Here is a 20,196-nt window from a genome sequence, read left to right as displayed (position 1 = left end):
CTCAAGGAGGTTCCAAGTCTAGTAAGAGAAAGTAACAAGTAAACAAGTACGGTATACAGTGATGATAACAGCTAACACTTCATAGTCCTTACTATGTTCCAAGCATTTTTCTAAGTGCTGTCCATATATTAGTTCACTTTGCCCTTAAAACAATATGTGAGGAAGAAACAGCATGTAATTATCCTCATTTCATAGATGAGGAAACTAAGGCATAGAGAGGTTAAGTAATACAGGTCACACAGCTAGTGTTAAAAAGTTAGTAAGAGTGTGTTAACAGTTAGTAGAGTGATGTAAAGGGTGGTATGGGATTCAAAATGAGGGGCATCTGATTCAATGTGGGAGGTTCAAGAGGAGTATTCCAGAAGAGTGGCACTTGAATTAAATTGCTATTTTGGTATATAAAATGATGAAGTAATCATTATGGTTTTCTGGAGTAGCCAAAAAATTTATGTCTAAAACTGTTCATCTCTTCTTTTCAAATAGTATATTCCTTCTAAAAATTAAATTCACATTGATTTTGATTTGTGTAGACAGTAGATATACTTTCTGTGGGGGAGAAATTTTAATTTTTGGTCTCCTGACTAAAGCATAATTTGAATTAGAATTTAAGTTGAGTTTATTTTTATTTAAGTTGGTAATAGTTTAACCTGAAGGATTTGATGTGTCTTTAAAATGATTTATTTCAGATAAGCCCATCACAGATGCCAACAGGCTGCTGCTCATAGGCTGTTTTGTTAAGTATTTGGCTGGAGACAACTGTGTGCTATAGTTAATTCTCTCAACATGGCACAGTCCTAACAATTTTAAATGACCAAATGTCTATCTTGTGTCTAGCAATTGTGATTCTTTCTTTCACTTCTGTGATTTACAGGATTGAAGACAACAACTCCAGGTCCAAGCCTTTCCCAAGTCTTACCAGCCAATGAAAACTTAATGCCAGGTGCCCCAGTGAATACTACAACATATGTAGCTGATACACAATCAGAGCAAGGAGATAAATGGTAAAGCTTCATTGTTAACAAACTATTGTTATTATTCTATCAATAAATTAATAGTATATTCAAGAAGTAAAGTCAATGCCTGTATCAAGTCATCTCTTGGGAGATAAAGAATTGGGAGTGTGGGATGCCAGGGAAAATAATATTTTGGGACAGGGTTTAGCAGACTTTATAAAGCACTAGAGGGACTTCCCTGGTGGCGCAGTGGTTAAGAATCTGCCTGCAAGTGCAGGGGACATGGGTTCGATCCCTGGTCCGGGAAGATCCCACATGCCGCAGAGCAACTAAACCCAGGTGCCACAACTACTGGGCCTGCGCTCTAGAGCCTGCAAGCCACAACTACTGAGGCCATGTGCCGCAACTACTGAAGCCCGCACACCTAGTGCCCATGCTCTGAAATGAGAAGCCACCGCAGTGAAAAGCCTGCACACTGCAAGAAGAGTAGCCCCCGCTCGCTGCAACTAAAGAAAGCCCATGTGCAGCAACGAAGACCCAACACAGCCAAAAATAAATAAATAAATTAAAATTAAAATGAAGCACTAGAGAGTAAATATTTTTGGCTCTGTGGGTCACTGATCTCTGTCACAGCTACTCAACTCTGCCATTGTAGGATTAAAGCAGCCATAGACAACATGTAAATGAATGAGTGTGGCTGTGTTCCAATAAAACTTAGTTTACAAAAACAAGTGACAGGCCAGATGTGTCCTGCAAGCTGTAGTTTGCCAACTCCTGAAAATGATAAAGTTTTTTTTTAATTCCTTACAAATGTACATGGAAGACTACAAAGAATTATACTGTTTTATTTGTGACTGGTGAAATAAGTTTGAGATCAATTTGTTTCTATTATATGATGTTGCCTGTATGTGAACATTACACAGTTTTAGAGATATTTTATATGTGTGTACCTGGCTATCTAAATAATCAATATTTGTTCATAAAGGTAGTTTTTTTAGTGGTTCTCTATTTTTTTTAATTTATTTATTTGTTTATTTTTGGCTGCACTGGGTCTTTGCTGCTGCGCGCAGGCCCCCTCCAGTTGTGGCGAGCGGGGGCTACCCTTCGCCGCGGTGCGTGGGCCTCTCACCGCGGTGGCCTCTCCTGTTGAGGAGCACAGGCTCCAGGCGCACGGGCCTCAGTAGTTGTGGCACGCGGGCTCAGTAGCCGTGGCTCGCGGGCTCTAGAGCGCAAGCTCAGTAGTTGTGGCACACGGGCTCAATTGCTCCGTGGCATGTGGGATCTTCCCGGACCAGGGATCAAACCCGTGTCCCCTGCATGGGCAGGCGGATTCCCAACCACTGAGCCACCAGGGAAGCCCAGTGGTTCTCTATTTGAAGAGGGTTTTTTAAAATAGTTTTTTGGATTTTTTTTTTTTTTTGGAGAGCAAGGGTAGCTCATATGTATCCTGTGGCATTTTTCACTTAAGACAGTGTATTTTAAATACTCCATAATGAATTATTCATATTGGAAGATACTTATGATTGCACTATATTAGACCATACTTAAATTTTCACTATACCTATGTTTTGTATTGAGATCATAACTTTTAAAAGAGAAACTACAAATTTTTTTAAAACAGAACTTTTAATATAACTTTTAAAAGAGAAACAATTTTTTAGAAGTCAGTTGAATGACAACTTTGGGGTTTTTGGTGAAATAGGAATAGCAAAATAGTATATATTCAACCATACATTGTAGAACTGTGTGTTTGTGTGTGTGTGTTTAAAATATTTTTCTGATGATCTAGAGTTCTACTCTAGAGTTATGTTCTAGAGACTGCCATCTGGTTGGAATATAACCGTATCGGTTCATCAAAAGTGATGTAAATACCCCATTATATTTGAAATTGGAATGATAGCTTATTCTTTTTATAAATTTCCAGTTTTTATTAATTTTTTTACATGGAAATAATTTTACAATTTTAAACAAAGCAAACATCACTTCAGTATATGACCTGGTATAATTTATAATAGGATACTAGGTTGTTATTCCATGTGTGTTTGGCAGTTTTTTATAGAGCATTCCTGACAGTATGTGCTATAGGGGATGAAGAAGAGAAAGGTATCATGTCTTCAGGGAGCTTTGATGACAAAGGAGCTACTTTCTTGGGATAGTAAAATATATTCACTAAACTACTGTCTCAAGATAACTGTGTTCTAAAGCTGTATTACGTTAGTACTACTTAAAGGACTTTGTTTCTGGATAAAAATTGCTGTAAATGTGATTGTTTACCTTGCATTCCTTTCTTTTGCTGCAGTATGAATTTGAGTGAAAGGCCAAAAGAAATCAAAATCTTCGGAATGGAACAAAAGTTCAGAATACCTTCACAAGAAACATCCACTGTGAAGGAACCCCACAAAGTAAACTCTAGTAATAATAATATAGTATCAAATACTCTTGTTAGTATGAAAATCCCAAAATATCAGCTTTCACCAACTAAATTCCCAGGTGTAAATAAAAGTGGAGATTGGGCTTCTCAGCATCAGCAAACCAACTCCATCAAAAACTACTTTCAGCCATCTACCAAAAAAAGGTATAATTTTTAATAATACTGCTCTGTGTGTCTAAAAATATTAATATTTGTTATACGATTGTAGAATGGTACTAAGTCCATGTTCTGCTTAAGTATGCTTCTGTGGAAAGCTGTGGCCCTTTGAGCTTATTCCCCCTCAGAAATGTCCAAGTCTCCTTCTTCACTAAGGTCATTAGATACATTTTCCCTCAACTTTTTCCTTCTGTTGTTTCATTTGCTGTACTTCTCTTGAGGAAGAGGTTTCCCACACCTCAGTTTTTTTGACCTACCTAGTTCCCTTGGTCATGTCTCTCATTTCCTCTAGGACCATGCTTCATCAATTATTCTTAATTTCTAGCATGTTTAATATCTTCTTCTAGGTCCTTTTCATCTGTGTTCAAAGACTCTATCTCATTTTTAGTTTTTAAAACCTTCCCTTGACTTGATTTGTTCCTCTAGCTACTGCCCTTTATCTTTTACAATCACTGTTAAACTTCTCATAAAGAGGAGATTATTGTTATTGTTCCCATTTCTATGTGAAATATTTCTTAACTCACAATATTTCATCTTGACATGACGTCCTTGAAAGTAATCATTGACACAAGTTGCCACCTCTTGTGGCCTTTTGGTAACACTCAACTCTTGAACCTTTGTTCTCCTTCTGGTCCTTTCTTGGCTTTTGTGGTAGTGTCCTATCCTGGGGTTTTTTTTGCCTCTCTGACTTTCTCCTTTGCTCCCTTTGAGGACTTCTTTTCGTCCTGCTATGTATATTGTACTTCAGGTTACAGATGATCAGTATATTTGGTCCTGACTTATTCTTTAAGCATCACTTCTACTTTCCCACAGAAATCTCCTGCTTTTTCCCCTAATCATAGGCCTAAAACTTTCTCCCCTGTCACTGCCTTGTATATATATTTTTGTTTGTAATTTACTTTGTCAAAATCTTTGACTGTTTCTCCTCTGCCTCCCCAAACCAGTAGTGCTGATTCTTATTTTCCTTGTCTTATAAATTCCTTTGTTTCCATCTGTTTGTGTTGCTAGCTCTCTGGTTCAAACGCTGATCGTTTAAATTATTACAAAAAACTTCTTAAAAAAAAAACTTCTTGATTGGTTTATTTAGGACCCTGACATTAGATTATTATTATTAAAATATCACTCTAACTGTTCCAGTTCAACATGAATCCAGTAAACTAGAGAGCAGAGACCCAAGTTTTTGTGGGCCTCAGTACAGTTTAAGGGAGTCAGGTATTCAGTACTCATTGAATGAATGATACAGTATTGTATAGAATACCCTTAGTCATATATTCACATATTACTTGCAGTATATAGTTTATACTGTATTCTGGATTTAGCCACTTTGACTTACTATCTTGAATCTAGCTCTCATTAACCCATCAGGATTTAGTCCCAGGGTAATTTTTCCATGTCCACAGGTTCCCTACATTATAAAGTAAGCTGTTGTTTTCTGACAAGTATTTTTTTTTTTTTTTTTTTTTACGGTACGCAGGCCTCTCACTGTTGTGGCCTCCCCCGTTGCCGAGCACAGGCTCCGGACATGCAGGCTTAGCGGCCATGGCTCACTGGCCCAGCCACTCCACGGCACGTGGGATCTTCCCGGACCGGGGCACGAACCCGTGTCCCCTTCTTTGGCAGGTGGACTCTCAACCACTGTGCCACCAGGGGAGCCCCAAGCCTTTTGTATTTTATATTTTTCTACCTTTTCCTCCATACTGATTTCATCAACTACTACAACTTCCAGAAAAGAAGATAGACATTTCCCTATTTTTTAAGCCATGGAATTGACCAGTCCTATCAAAACAGTAGGGTGTGTATGAATTATGTACTGTTTTCAGATGTGTTTTTTTATTTCTGGTGAGATTGTTAATCAGTAAAACCAAGAATATTGTTAATTCAATGAAGAAGGGGCTGAATACTGCCAAACTAAAAAAATTACTTAGCTGTGTTCATTTCCTGTTTTTGTTTTCTTCTCTCCTTTTTTGAACCTAAGGGAAAGGGATGAAGAAAATCAAGAAATGTCTTTATCTAAATCAGCAAGAATAGAAATGTCTTGTTCTCTTTTAGAACAAACACAGCCTACTACATCCTCAGCATGGAACAATAAGGAGCAGCAGAATGAGCCTGTGGAAAGAAACCCAGATAACTCGTATGCAGATATAGATTTAAAATCCACTGTGAAAAATTCTGCCAATAAATCTCTCTCTACAGAAAAACTAAGATCAGAAAAAAGAAAAGAAATTGATGATTTAGCCATAGAAGGTGAAGTATTGGAACAGTTATTGAAGAACACAAAACCAGAGTTAGAAATTGAAGTGAAAGTTCAAAAACAAGAGGAAGATGTCAATATTAGAAAAAGGCCAAGATTGGATATAGAAACAAATGGCCCTTGTAATGATGAAGCAATACCAGAAAGTAACAAAATCTCTGTAAGTAACATTTTTTAATAAGAAGTATTGCAAATAGGAACTTAGAATGTTAAAAAGTACTTGAGGTATTTGTATTGACAGTATGAGCAGTCATGATGTTTATTTGGGGGAAAAAATTAGTATCTTCTACACCTAGTATTAAGTATAAGAATTTGTTGGTTGATAGGGTGAATGTTAAAAATACAGTGATTCCTTGACTATATATAATAAATGAGAACAAATAAAACTTACTCATTTTTTTTTTTTTTTAAAGAATCAGTTTTATTTATTTATTTATTTTTGGTTGCACTGTGTCTTCGTTGCTGCACGGGAGTTTTCTCTAGTTGCAGCGAGCAGGGGCTACTCTTCGTTGTGGTTGTGGTGCACGGGGGCTACTCTTCATTGCAGTGCGCGGGCTTCTCCGGTGACTTCTCTTGTTGCAGAGCACGGGCTCTAGGCGGGTGGACTTCAGTAGTTGTGGCATGCAGGCTCAGTAGTTGTGGCTCGTGGGCTCTAGAGTGCAGGCTTAGTAGTTGTGGTGCACGGGCTTATTTGCTCCGTGGCATGTGAAATCTTCCTGGAGCAGGGCTCGAACCCGTGTCCCCTGCATTGGCAGACGGATTCTTAACCACTGCGCCACCAGGGAAGTCCCCATGATTGTTTTAATAGATTTCCAGTCTGTACTATTTTATTATATCAGGCATTTGGCCATGATGGTAAGTATAGGAGGAGCTTTAATAGAGTAAACAGGCACAGAGAGATGAAGAAAGTTAGTAAAAACAAAGTATCTACTAAATGAATTTTTAGGATAGAACATGTGTAACATCACTCGGGATTTTTAATTTTCATTTTTACCTTTAATGTTCTGTCCTCTTTTCATGAAGCTGGTATATTTGTCTTACCCACTTTGGTCTAAGAAAACTCTTTATTTTGTATTTTATGCATCATTAAGTTGCCTACTGTTGGTAGACTGGTTACCTCATTAGGTGAGAGCACAGGTACAATGATTTGATAAGCATTTGTTGAGAACCTAGTGTGTATCAAGCACTATATAAATCTATAACTACTATTGAAAAATCAAAATATATGTCCTGTTTAGCCTGTATACTGGCATCTTCATATGAGGTAGAAAATCCTCAGTGTTGTTATTCCTTATGAGTGAATACTTAATGCCATTTTGTGGACCAGCTGCATCAGAATCACCTGAGATCCTGATTCAGCACATCCAGTTTTCTTCCCAAAATAAGTTCCCTCACTGTATTAGTTAAGAATTCCTTCTGCTGTCTTTAAAAAATTCTAAAATCAGTGGCTTAAATAAGATAGGGCCAAGATTTACATGCTGTATAATGATATCAGGGAATATAATTATTTTATTTTGCTCTACGATTCTGCAGCATAATTTCCTTTGTCCTTATTTTACTATTTTAGAATTCATGACATTCTGAATAAAAATATGGTACAACATAAATATGTTGTAGCAGACGTTTGGAGAGTGAATAGCAACTCAATTGTGACACACTTCTGGATATACTAAAGTTAAATCACTGTATTTTAGCACTGTACTTTTTTAGTAAGAACATTGTTAACAAAAGTAATTTTGCTTTCAATGTAAGATAATTTTTAAAAACTTTTTATTTTGAAATAATTGCTGATTCACATGCAGTTGTAAGAAATTATATAGAAAGATTCCATATACCTTTCACCCTGTTTCCCCTAATAGTAACATCTTGCAGAACTTAAGTATAATATCAAAACCAGGAAATTGATATTGATATAATTCATCAACCTTACTCAGACAGTGTGAAATTATTTTTAATTCTTTCATTTTTACTGTTTTAAGAATTTGTTGTCTGAAGGTCCTTGTGGATACTCGTGAATTGATAGAATTACACTTAAATTTTCTAGCTACAGAAGTGATTATCAGAAAAAATATTTCTTAATCCTTTCATTTAAAAAACTTTTTGCACTTTTAAGAAGGCAAAAATGTCATACTTCTCTGGCATTGGATTCCTTAGCTGTATATCAGAAGGGCATTTTCTAAAATATATTGATGATAGAACTACCATTTTTCTGTTTTGGGATTAAATATGGATTCTAGCATGTCTGTAAGATTTACTATAAGCTGAAATAGAAGGCTATTGGCTAGATAACCCTGCTAGGCATTTATCCTTGTGTAAATGACAACTGTGTCGGGGTCTTGGCCTTACTTTCAATTTCCCAGTCTCCATAAAATGCAAACATGTCTCGATATCCTTGTTAACATTCCTCCTCTTAACAGCAACCTCTGTCTACAGAATATCTCTTCTTCACCTCTTTCCATCCTTCTATTCTAAAACAGGTTTCCTCTTCTCTTACCATATAGCATCTTTGAAAGCCTCACAATTATACCTACCACTTCCTGGATACCATCATGCTATTTATAGCAGCCTGCAGTGAAGTAGTACTATACACATTGAACAGATGTGGAAACTGCAGTGGGAGTTAAGTAGCTTGCCAAAGTGACTTAGCTAGGTTTTGACAACTGAGACAAAAATGCAAGGTCCACTCTGTTCTTTTGGCTGTTTCTTTTGTCAGGTTTCTCAGAATGTCATTCATTCACTTATTTATTCTAGGCATTGGACATGCTAACATGAAAGGCAGTCTGAGAGAATAAGTTTGATAGGCCTTTAGGAGGTAGAATCTCTAAGACTTGGTGATTGACTCAATATGATAAATGAGGAGAGAAGTCCCAAGCTTGCAGTCGAAGGGTCTGGGTAGGCTGTAGTATGATTCTCAGAGATAGGAAATAAAAACTTGCTCAAGAGGTTAAGCAAGTTTGAGGGAGTAGGACAGGATGGGGAAAATGTATGGGGGAGTAAAATGTTCTGATTGTAGTAACAACTTCCAGTGGATAATGTATGTGAAAATACTCAGTAAAAGGGTACATGGTAGGCTTGGAATCGAAATTTTCAATCTTACAACTGACAAATAGCATTAATTTTCTTTAGTCTCTAAGCAAGCACAGAGTACATCTTGCTTTTTCTTTCCAACTTTCTACTTATTAAAATTTTTCTGAATTTTTATTACTGAATCATTGAAAATTTGATGTAAAATGATATGCCCCCCTATTGTATCCAAAGGAATTGTAGTTTTTATTGGAAGTATTAGAAAGCTATCTGTGTAATATACTTTTGTCTAGTACGTGGTCTGGATATATGAATATGAAGGATAGTATGATTTTATACAAAGAAGTTTCCATAAATATCTTTAACAATTAAAATAACTCTTTTGTCTTGGATTAAGGACGACTTAACATTCAATTCTAAATAAATTTGGATAGACTTCTTTAAAAATTTGTTTTTATTTTTGACTGTAAAAGTAATACACGATCATGTAGAAATATGAAAAATAAAGAAAAACATTACAGTTTGTTGATAATCCTGCCATCTGCAGATAACCATAGTCAATATTTTGGCATTTTCTTTTTTAAATCTTATTTTTCAAATTGGACTCAAATGTTAATGCAATTTTATAGCCATTTTAAATTCATTTGTATTATGATCATTTCTCTTATTACGTTCTTTAGGTGTATAACTTGTATGAACTTAAATTGCTTCTTGTTCTTTACTCTTATACGACAGTCTTTTTATATGTATATTTCTATTCTCACGTCATAGTTTCTCTAGGAAAGATGCTTGAAAGTGAAATAACTGGGTCAAGAGCATGAGTATCTCTGAGGTTTTCAGAAAGGTACCATCTTATAACTCTTATGAGCAATATTTTTTATTTCTTTAGCAAGAAAATGAAATTGCGAAGAAGTGTGAGCTCAAGAATCACTCTGGTCAACTAAAGAACTATCTGTGAGGGATTTGTATTTTATTTTTATAAAGATTTGACTTGTATGGACCATCATTGCATCAATTTCTGTCAGTCTGTATATTCTTAGGATTAATTGATTCTCTTTCTATAATTTTGATCTATTTCATAATTATGCCTCCTCTGGAAATGGATAGATCGTATTATAACCATGGTATAGCAAAAAGAGTATGGACAAAGCCTGAGTGTAATTCCCTGCCCTCTACTCCATAGATAGTGACCTTGAAAACATCAGTTTCACATTTATGAACCTCAAGTCTTTTGTTTATAAAATCAGGTTAACACTTTTACAACAGGATTGTTGTTTATATCCAAAAGAGTAATGAAATATTTGTAAACTCTAAAACAAAATACAAAGGTATTAGGCCATTGTTATTTTGAGTTCCTGATTATGTTCTGTCACTGTCACATGAACCTTTTCTTTTGACTTTTCCCGTTTTTCTTCTCTCCCTGACTGTTTTTATCTTAGTCCTGTTAGCAGCTTCCAAATGGATATATAGTAAAGCAGTTTTAAAAACTAAGATAGCCTTGAGCAGTTGTAAGAATGTGGATATGTAACTAACTAGTTAGTTAATAGTAAGTGACATAAAGAATCTCTTCCAGCAACAGGAAGGAATCTTCAGGCTGATTTAATAATTATTAATCTGGAATAAAAAAGTGGCTTTCAGTTAATGAGGTAGTGTGCCCAGAATTAATGATTGACTTTTTTTGAGGTGTCCAAAATAATAAAAAATATAAATTACTGAAAATCCAAGAAACCTTAAACATAGTATAGAGAACTTCTAGGATGGATTGTATAATAATCGTGGTGTATGGTTTTAATGAAAAGAAGCAGACTATTTCTTGCCAAGAAAATGTATACAAGAAGATAAATTGTTTATTGAGATGATTTTTATTAGAATATGCTACTAAATTTCAAACACTATGGTTTTTTAGCCTTCTCTCATAGATAATGTGTTATAAATGTTTCTAAAGTTGTAGAGTGAGTAATTTTCTGGTTTTGAAATAGATATGATTTGATTTCAAGTACAAAGCAGGTGGCAGAAATAAACCTTTTTTTTTTTTTTTACTGTTTTTGTGGGTATTTGAACTTTTTTCTGTAAACTCCTAAATGACAAGTAATTTTCCTTTTCCTTCTAATTTCTTCTCTCCATCTTAACACCATTTAAGAACAATGATGAACTTCAGGGTGATGGTGAGATGCTTCCAAAGACGGTGTTACTGACTGAATTTAGGTCACTGGTGGTTCGTAACTCTACTTCCAGAAATGCATCCAGTGTAAATAATGATTATGGTGAACTAAAGAATTTCAAGAAATTCAAAAAGGTATGTATTCCTTTAACTAAAATATCACAAGAGGCCAGTGTTTGAAATGTTTTTAGAAATATGCTAACTAGTAATAAAAGCAGTTTATGTCGAAAAGTGATGCTATTTCTTCTGCTTAAAACAGTTAAAAACTACTAAGGACATAAACTGACACTTGAATATATAAAACAAATTTTATTAAGGTTGAATTCTTTAAAGGATGCTGTTTACCTGGTTTTTTCTACCTTAAGCAGCAGGCTTTTGGCTGTATTGACAGTGTCCTCCTAGTTCTTTTTTTTTTTTAATGTCTTTTGGCCGCTCAGCATGGCTTGCGAGATCTTAGTTCCCCAACCCAGAATCAGACCTGTGTCCTCAGTGGTGAACGTGTGGGGTGCTAACCACTGAACTGCCAGGGAATTCCCAGGTCCTCCTATTTTCTAATATTGATCTGTGACTCCCTGAAGAGGTTCTTTAACTTAGGACTTTGTGACGATAACAGATTTGTTCAAAATAACTGAGCACATTCAATAATGAAAACTAGGCATTTTATTATTACATGTGTATATTAAACAAAATATAAATAAGTATACTGAATATTAGATCTGAGTTCCTCCTCCTTTAGGAACTGACAAGATATTTAAGAGAATTTTTTCCCTTTTTTTTGAATTTTATTTATTTTTTATACAGAAGGTTCTTATTAGTTATCCATTTTGTACATATTAGTGTATATATGTCAATCAGAATTCCCAGTTCATCCCACCACTACCACCACCCCCTGCCACTTTCCCCCGTTGGTGACCATAACGTTTGTTCTCTACATCTGTGTCTCTATTTCTGCCCTGCAAACTGGTTCATCTCTACCATTTTTCTAGGTTCCACATATATGCATTAATATACGATATTTGTTGTTCTAAGAGAATATTTCTGATCCAGTCTGTATTAATGCATGCTTACTTCATGTTCAGTATCGTGTTGCAAAATCTCATTGTTAAATCAAAATTCAAAAGGCATACTAATTTTTAAAATTAAGTTACCAAACAAAAATCAATAATACTCAATAAAAAGAAGCTTAACTGGATTGCCTCTAGTGAAAGAATTTGTTTGACTTTTTCTGTATATACTCAAATCAATGAAACAGCTCTATTTCCTCTCACATTCATTTTCATTTATAGTATATAAACATCTTTAGTACTTATATGTGATTTACAGTCTTTGTTTTTTTAAGCTTTTTTTAAAAAAAGATTGTCAATTTTTTAGTGCATTTATCAAGGTTTACTATTTAACAGGTCAAATTTCCTGGAGCAAGAAAACTTCCACACATCATTGGAGGATCAGATCTAATAGCTCATCATACCCGAAAGACTACAGAATTAGAGGAGTGGTTGAGGCAGGAAATGGAGGTTAGTAGGAAGTAAGACCCAGTAACTTGTTTGATTTGTATTTTGATCCCTTGTGATTTCCTTAGAGCAAATTCTTCTTAAAACCAAACTTAAGATGAGTGACCTAAGGTTATTCTTTCAGAAAAATTCGTGAGTTACAGAGCATTAAGATTAATTTGTACCTTTCCATAACACTTCATTAAGGGACTTCTAGATTTATTGATCATATCCTATCTAATATGCCATCTAAGCCTCAGGAAACCAAACCTCAGTTATAATGCTCTTTTGGGAAAATATGAACTGCTTTACAGCTCTCCATGTTAGAATGTGGTTTCCAAAAACTCACTGTTTTACAGCTATTGGCTACAAGTAAATATTTATAAACTACTATAATGAGAACTCAGAGGGAAGAATACAAAAATATGCTTCTTTTACTTTCTCCCTGGGTGTTTTGAGTACTAGTGTATGTTATATAACAAGACTGTCCACGTGATCCATAATTCCTTCAACCCCTTTTTTTAAACTGGTGAATTGGATAAAAATTCATTAAAGTTGGGAGCTTTTTAATATAGAAGTACCACGTGGAAGTTAAGAAGTCAGAAACACATGACCATTGAATTGAGAGATAATCAGAGTCCATATCCAAAGGTAGAAAGTCTTCTTCTTAGTCTTTGTATTGCGTGATTATCCGGTGCTACTGAAACCCAAAGGTGGGCTCCATTGGTCATCTCAATGGGCTGTTTGAAGTAGGGCTGTTTGGTAATTAGGGGGTAGGGACAATATCTCTTTCTTGCACTCTGATGTGACATAAGTTAAATCCCACTTTCTTCTCAATGTATCTTAGCTCCTTTCTGTATATTTCACTGCTTTGTTTCTTTGGATTGTACTTTGGTAATTTCTTTAGATTGTCTTCCAGTTTAGTACTTCTCTCTTCAGCTCTGTCTGGTTGGTATTTCATTCGTCCACTGAGTTTTCATTCAACCTATTGGATTTTTTCATTTCTGGAAATCTGTCATTTATTTCTAAATCTTGTTCCCTGCTGACATTTTAAAGTTCCTCTCTTGTATTCTTTTCCCAATGATACCAATACCTAAAGTGTTGATCTGTTTAATCTAGTTCTCTCTTATGGTGCCTTGTTTCCAAGTATGTATTTTGTGATCTTTGAATGTGAACTGCTCATTTTCCTTGGAACTTGATCTATGGGAATTCCTTAACTCCTAATCTGAGGTTTATTTCCTCCAGAAAAGATAAGTTTGTGTCTGCCAATCTTGTTCTACCAGTATGAGACTACTTTAATCTCTGCTTGTGATGTTTTTGGATCATTCAGGTAGTTAATGTATTTGGACCAGAAGCTTGGGTGAAGGCTACCTTGTCATTATAAACATAGTGAGATTTTTTATTTCTTTCTTTCACCCTGTGTCAGGGTCAAGATAGGCAAGTTTCTTTGCTGTCTCCTTTCGTGTTGTAGAGTTTGTTCCTCTTTTGCCCTTTAGTGCTGGAGTCTTTTATTCTATTTCTCTTGGATTTTCTTTAATAACGCTCATTTCCTGTACAGACATCAAAGGAGAGCCTGGGTTTTTTCCTGCTTTGTAGATCCCCCCAGGGCAGGGCAAAAGCTGGCTTTGGTACTTGGTAACATCTCAGGATTTATATTTTGCTTTATTATGGGGTTAATTTAGTATTCAGAAATTTGTTCTTAAACATGCTTTTTTTAATCAAAAAATTGTTAGGTCACTCAAAAATAGGGTTGTCAGGATTTTTAATGTCAGAAAATGGAAGAATGGAGGTACCATCCTTCATTCTTTTTTGAAAGGATAACTGGCTTTGCCATTTTATAAATGTGCATTCCAAATAATTATGGTAGTACACAAAAGAATGAAGAAGTGAAAATCCTAAGTACCCATTTAGACATTAAATACATAATGTTTCAGACGTCTGTTTATTGAGGAGGAATGGAGGCAGGGAGGGATAATGTAGGAAGGGAAGGAGAGAGATTGATAGAAGGAAGTAAAACTGAAAGCATTGCTGAATTCGTATAAATGTTTCTTCCTTCCAGATATTTCCTGAGATCCCTAAATAAGAAAAACACTATCAGGTTAGAATCAGTATTTGTTTCAAACTACATATTTTGATTTTAGATACTGTTTGTTGGCTCCTACTGTGAAGAGTGAGGAAATTATTTGTGCTTCCTCTGCTTCCCCTCCCGCACCTCATGCCAGTGCCCCTTTTCTCCCTTTTTAGGTGACTTGCATGCCTTCAGTATTCGTTCTTAGGCTTGAAAGTCAGTAACAGTCAGAATATATCTCAGTGTTGATCATTCTCGCTTCATTTTTCCCAGAGTAAAGTATGCTATTTTGATTTGTAGGTGCAGTTCTTTTTTTATTTCAAGGAACTTTTCTATTACATCTTTTAAAACATTTTTATATTTGCTGGGTTCTCTACATTTAAGACATAACTCTCCTTTTATTAAATCACCTTTGCCCTTCACATGCATTTCTTCTACGTTCATTGTGGTTTTCTTAAGCTCTTTCACTATATCAGAAATTCAAATTTCAGTTGTGTCTCTTCTGTTCCTCACCAGCTATGTTATGTGACCTTGAGGAAATTACTTCTTTATCCTTCTGTTTCCTCCTTTGCAGAATGGGAATAATAATAGTACCTCCATTTCACAGGCTTTTTGTGAGAATAACATACGATACTACTTAATAAAGCATTTATAACAGTGGAAACAGTGTTAGCTATTTCTCATTTATTTAATTCTGAAATGGTGTTATTAGAGTTCTCGGTTTGTTTACTTAGCATTCATTCCCATTTCGTTTCATTGTGTTTTTTCTATATTTAACTTTCTTGTTCTTATTGCTTTCATGTTCTTATTAATTTTATTTATTTTTTATTTATGGGTTATTATTTGTTTCAGACTAGGTTCTTTAACTGTCTTTTGCAGGTTCTATTCCAGTCTCTCTCTCTTTTTTTCCATCTGGATGTGGAGTGGCTTTCCTGTTTTCTTTCATCTTGCAGCTATTTAAAGTAAAATACCCTTTCCAGATATTGTTTGCTGTGTGAAACATTATATGACATCTTATTGCAGGGATTACATTCTGAAACCAGTTTGTGAGGCAAAAATTGAATGTCGTTGAAATCATTCCTACCCATCTTAGCTTGTTCATAAAAAACAGAATTATCCTGATGCCTCCATACTGTTGGTATGGCAGCATGTTCAGTCAAAGGCACATTGCATGTCCCATCTAGTTTCTGTTGCCTGAAAACATTGAATTGAGGAAAGGCGAGGGTAATGTAAAGCTGTGTGCAGCTCTTTCTTGGAACTGGAATTAAACATGTACCAGGGAGTATATCTTATCCCAGAAGAGAATAACTTACATTTTAGGTTATTTGCCTAATTTGTCAGGGATGCCTGGAGCCTATGCCTTTGGTCAGTGTCAGTCCCACTTACCTCTCCATGCCATTAGTCCCCTCCCAGCAGTCCACCAGCAGTTGTTTTCTCTTTCCTGCTCAGGCTACTTTTCCCCAAATTTGTATTATTAGTAAGAATTTTCAGGTTTGGACAGTTCCGTAGCACTTTTTAATGAGTTGGGGGAGGGTTAGGAATCAGTTGCATTAATCTTTTGGTTCTTTGCCCAGCCACCTTTTTGAAGTCTGTGGCGTGGGGCTATGTGCTTCTTGATTAATTATAGTTGTCGAGTTTTATTTGTTCTTGGATGGGGAGGAGTTGACAGAATGATGGTGCAGCTGCTGACTTTTTCCTATCTTTCATTTATTTCATTAGCATTAGTAGAGAGGCTGTGTCCTAGATTTATTCTACCAAATCTCTCCTTTTTTTGCTAGAAAATTTTAGGTGCTCTAGGTAGGATTTGCTCTCTAAAATAATAGAGTTGACTTTGTTCTTCTACGTGACTGCAGCTTCTATGTATAAATGTGCTACTGTCTTGATGTTTCCCTAGGCTTGCTGTAGCTACTCTTCTGTATTCCCTGCCTTTGTTCTTTTTTAGCCCTCCTTTTTCTTCTTTTGCTGCAGACCAGTCTTAGTTTTCATAATCACTTAGTTCCCAAACTTTCTTTGAATATAGGATATTTTTATTCTGTGCATTAAACGTAGTAACTCTTTGACCTCTACCCAACCTGATTTGACTTTTGAAAGACTGTGATTTGTAGTTCTCCCAAGCCACTGAAAAATGCCGGTAATAGGATTTCTGGTTTTTAATACTTTTTTACTTAATGATCTTACTAAGATATATAAGATAAAGCTGATTTTTCTTTACTATTTGAACGTTAAAATTCACATCCCTTACTAGGAAGCCTCTAAGAATATTTAGGAGAATGATACCAGCAGCTTTTTTGACAACTGCTTTATGAAAATCATGTGCCTTCCCATTTGTGTTCTGCTATACTTATTAGAAAATGTAAAAGATGTAATTTCAGTTTGACATTTCACTGTATGAATAGAAAATCATTCTATAAGTTTGAATCCCTGCAAGTCTTCTAGGCCCTTTCCAAAGACTCAGAAGCAGTGTAACAGCCTGGTTAATAGCTGGTGCTTTTATTCAAGGAGACCTGGTCAATCCCAGTTCTTCCATATGACAATTTTTTGATTTTCTACAACGTACTTAACCTAAGTCTCTGTTTCCTTATTGGTTACAATTGGAATAATAGTATAAAAGTAGTAATGAGATTATATGAAGATTAAATGAGTTCTTTTTAGAAACAGTTTTAAGATAGTATCTGGAAATACACAAATGTAAATTACTTACAGTAAACAAACAGTATCTGCATTCAGAGAACTTACAGTTTTTTAGTGGAGATGTGATATAAATAATTATAACAGAAGATAGAAATTGATGAACATCTAGGAGTCACATAGGTAAAGTTCTGTGGGAGTTCTTCATAGCAGACTTACTTTTAAATGAAGAGGATTAGAAAGCCATTGTTAAAGAGGTGAAGAACATGTTCCTTGATGCATAGTAGACACTAAACGATTATTGAGTGAATGCACATTGAAAGATGGTCAGATGTGGAAAGAGGAGTGATACTGTATCACATTTTTTGTCATGAACAAAAGCAGAGAGGGTCCCAGTATATTTGTTCAGAGGTGAGCCTGGTTTTTTGTTTGTTTTGTTCGTTTTGTCTTTTTGTGTGATTCAGTTTAACTGGCATACAGGGTTCATGAAGAGGAGAGTGAGAAGTGATTGAGGAAGTAGAATGGAGCCAGGTTATGAAGAGCCTTTCCCATTTAAGAGTCAGACTCAAGAGTTTGTGTTTTCTTTGGTAGGTGGGAGAAGTCATTGAAGGGTTTTGAATGGCACATGATAGGATCATGGCACATGATAGGATCATACATACTGAAGTCCATCATACTGGACTTTAGGAAGATGCACCCAGCACAGGGTATTTCCAGTCCTGTCAAAGGTGCTTTAGGAGTTTGGTGAGTTTGTGTTTTAAATTATTTTGTGGGTGAGGTGATTCAGCAGCAACTTCTGAGTCCTGATTTGGGGCTGTGAGGAAGAGAGCCACTTTACCTGCAGAGCTGCTCTGGTTGAAGGTGGGGTAAATATTGCCCTCTCAGCCCCTCCATCAGTGGTATGATCTCAAAACACTGAAATTTCATTTAGTAAAAGGGTTCTCCTGGAAAAAAATGTTTAAAAACTCAACAAGCTAGCAATGTGTGTGTTGGTTGCCTTTGAAAGGAGATTGGCTGGAGAAAGTTGTTCAGTTAGAGGACTTTTGCAGTAATCTTAGCATGAAGTGAATACGGAACAGACCTGTTGAATGGGCAAGAAGTCATAGAGTCAAAAACTTACAGACCTGGTGACCTCTGGGATGTGATCACCCAGCATGGCAATTTCATTAACTATATTTTCATCACTTAGCAAGTTTCTGAAACTATGTTAATTTTGACAGGTGCAAAATCAACATGCCAAAGAAGAATCTCTTGCCGATGAACTCTTTAGGTAAAGTTTAATTTCAGCTTTCTCCTGAATCTTTGTGTATAAAATTCAGTTCTCGAGGCTTCCCTGGTGGCGCAGTGGTTGAGAGTCCGCCTGCCGATGCCGGGGACACGGGTTCGTGCCCCGGTCCGGGAAGATCCCACATGCCGCGGAGTGCCTGGGCCTGTGAGCCATGGCTGCTGAGCCTGCGCGTCCGGAGCCTGTGCCCCGCAACGGGAGAGGCCACAACAGTGAGAGGCCCGCGTACCGCAAAAAAAAAAAAAAAAAAAAAAAAAAAAATTCAGTTCTATTGATAGAGTTTAAATATTTGTTTCTTCTATCCTTAGAAATAGACACTTCAGTACCTTCACCGAAAGAATATTTTGTCTTGTTTTTAATATAGGTATTTCTTTTTACTACTTGAGCACCTCTTAATTAGGTTTACTGGATATAGCTTCTAGGTTTGAGCTTAATTCACTTATACTGTATCACAAGATATTTAAAATTTATTTGGGGCATTTAGGCAAAAGAAGGGTCCTGAGCTGGGTGAATTTGGCTGATAAATTTGTGAGATTTTCAGCTCTGAGTAGAATTATGAATGAATGGGGTTTTGAAATAAGACAAGTAAAATACCAGACCATTTGTTAGTTTTATTTGGCACGTACATAAAAATAAGAAGCTGGATTAGAGTTTCAAAGCAGGTTTTTGTGGGAGGGTTAGAGGAGTTATAATGGATGATTATAATTTAATTCTGATTTAACATTTTCAGCATTCCTGCAGACCCAACAAACATTATAATAATTAGCTCACAAATATTCGTAAACAATATTGTAGGTAGATACTGGCTAGGGGAGAATAACATTTTCCCAAGAAATACTGTGTTTTTGAGTCTGTTTTGTAACCAATTTGATTCTTTAATTTCATTATTGACAGTGTGAATCATTGATGAAAATGTTGACAAATGGTGCTGATTTTTCATAAGTACAAGTCAGATGGGAATAGTTGCCCAACTACGTTGTTTGTTATAGCAGAAGACTTTATAACATAATTATATTTGAGGTTCATTATGCTCTTGGTGAAAATGATATAATTTAATTTGAGAGTGGAGAGATCTGTTTGCAGTCATCCCGGAGGAAGTATAAAAACGTATTAATTTTTAAACTGTTGTTTTCATTAATTATTTTAGTGCTTTTACAGGATTTTTTGATGATGTTTTACCAAATATTCATCAAAGCAGCATCAAAAGGATAAATGACAGTAAAAATGTCAGTGCTTAATATCTGATCCCAAGGATAAAATTAGCATTCTCATTTCTGTTTGCAGAAGTATGTCTATGTTTTGAAAGCCCTTTAACTTGAAAAGTGAAAGGAATGCTGTCATTTATCTAGATATCATTTAACTGTTTCTTTCTTTGCAGATACAACCCTAATGTAAAAAGGAGAAGATAACAGGGTTTTATGAAGAAGCCATGGAAAAAACATTTCCTATCAAGTATTTACATCGAGTTTCCTCTGGGATACATGCATATAGTGTGTAGAAGATTTAAGTTTATGGCCTAAATTTGTTAAATAAAATGAACAAAACTCCATTTCTTTTGTGTGTGACAATTAGTATTGTTTATTCTGTTTTCAGTCTTTGTTATCTAATCTTTTATAATAATGTTTTTTTCATTTTTAAACGTTACTTTAACTTATTGAATAGTTACTGTGGTCACAGTTCAAAATTCTAAAAGTATAAAAAGGGTAAAAGATTAAAAGGTCTCCCTTCTACCACTGTCCTAGCTATTCG

At 35.5% G+C, this 20,196-nt stretch overlaps 1 protein-coding gene across 1 annotated transcript in view; it reads left to right on the top strand.

Moving 5' to 3' along the window:
• Positions 1–19,996, top strand: part of NBN (nibrin) — a 44,369-nt gene extending 24,373 nt beyond the window's left edge. The window contains 9 exon segments of the mRNA XM_032610173.1: positions 872–1,001; positions 3,253–3,528; positions 5,516–5,951; positions 9,705–9,738; positions 9,741–9,769; positions 10,956–11,111; positions 12,377–12,490; positions 18,383–18,432; positions 19,826–19,996. Of these exon segments, the coding sequence (XP_032466064.1) occupies positions 872–1,001; positions 3,253–3,528; positions 5,516–5,951; positions 9,705–9,738; positions 9,741–9,769; positions 10,956–11,111; positions 12,377–12,490; positions 18,383–18,432; positions 19,826–19,856 (1,256 nt within the window). The 3' untranslated portion in view covers positions 19,857–19,996.
• The last annotated feature ends 200 nt before the right edge of the window (positions 19,997–20,196 follow it).

This window comes from Phocoena sinus, chromosome 17 (assembly GCF_008692025.1).
Source record: "Phocoena sinus isolate mPhoSin1 chromosome 17, mPhoSin1.pri, whole genome shotgun sequence".
Taxonomy (NCBI): domain Eukaryota; kingdom Metazoa; phylum Chordata; class Mammalia; order Artiodactyla; family Phocoenidae; genus Phocoena; species Phocoena sinus.
The sequence above is the reverse complement of the archived record's forward strand: the minus strand, read 5'-3'. Positions and strand labels throughout refer to the sequence as shown.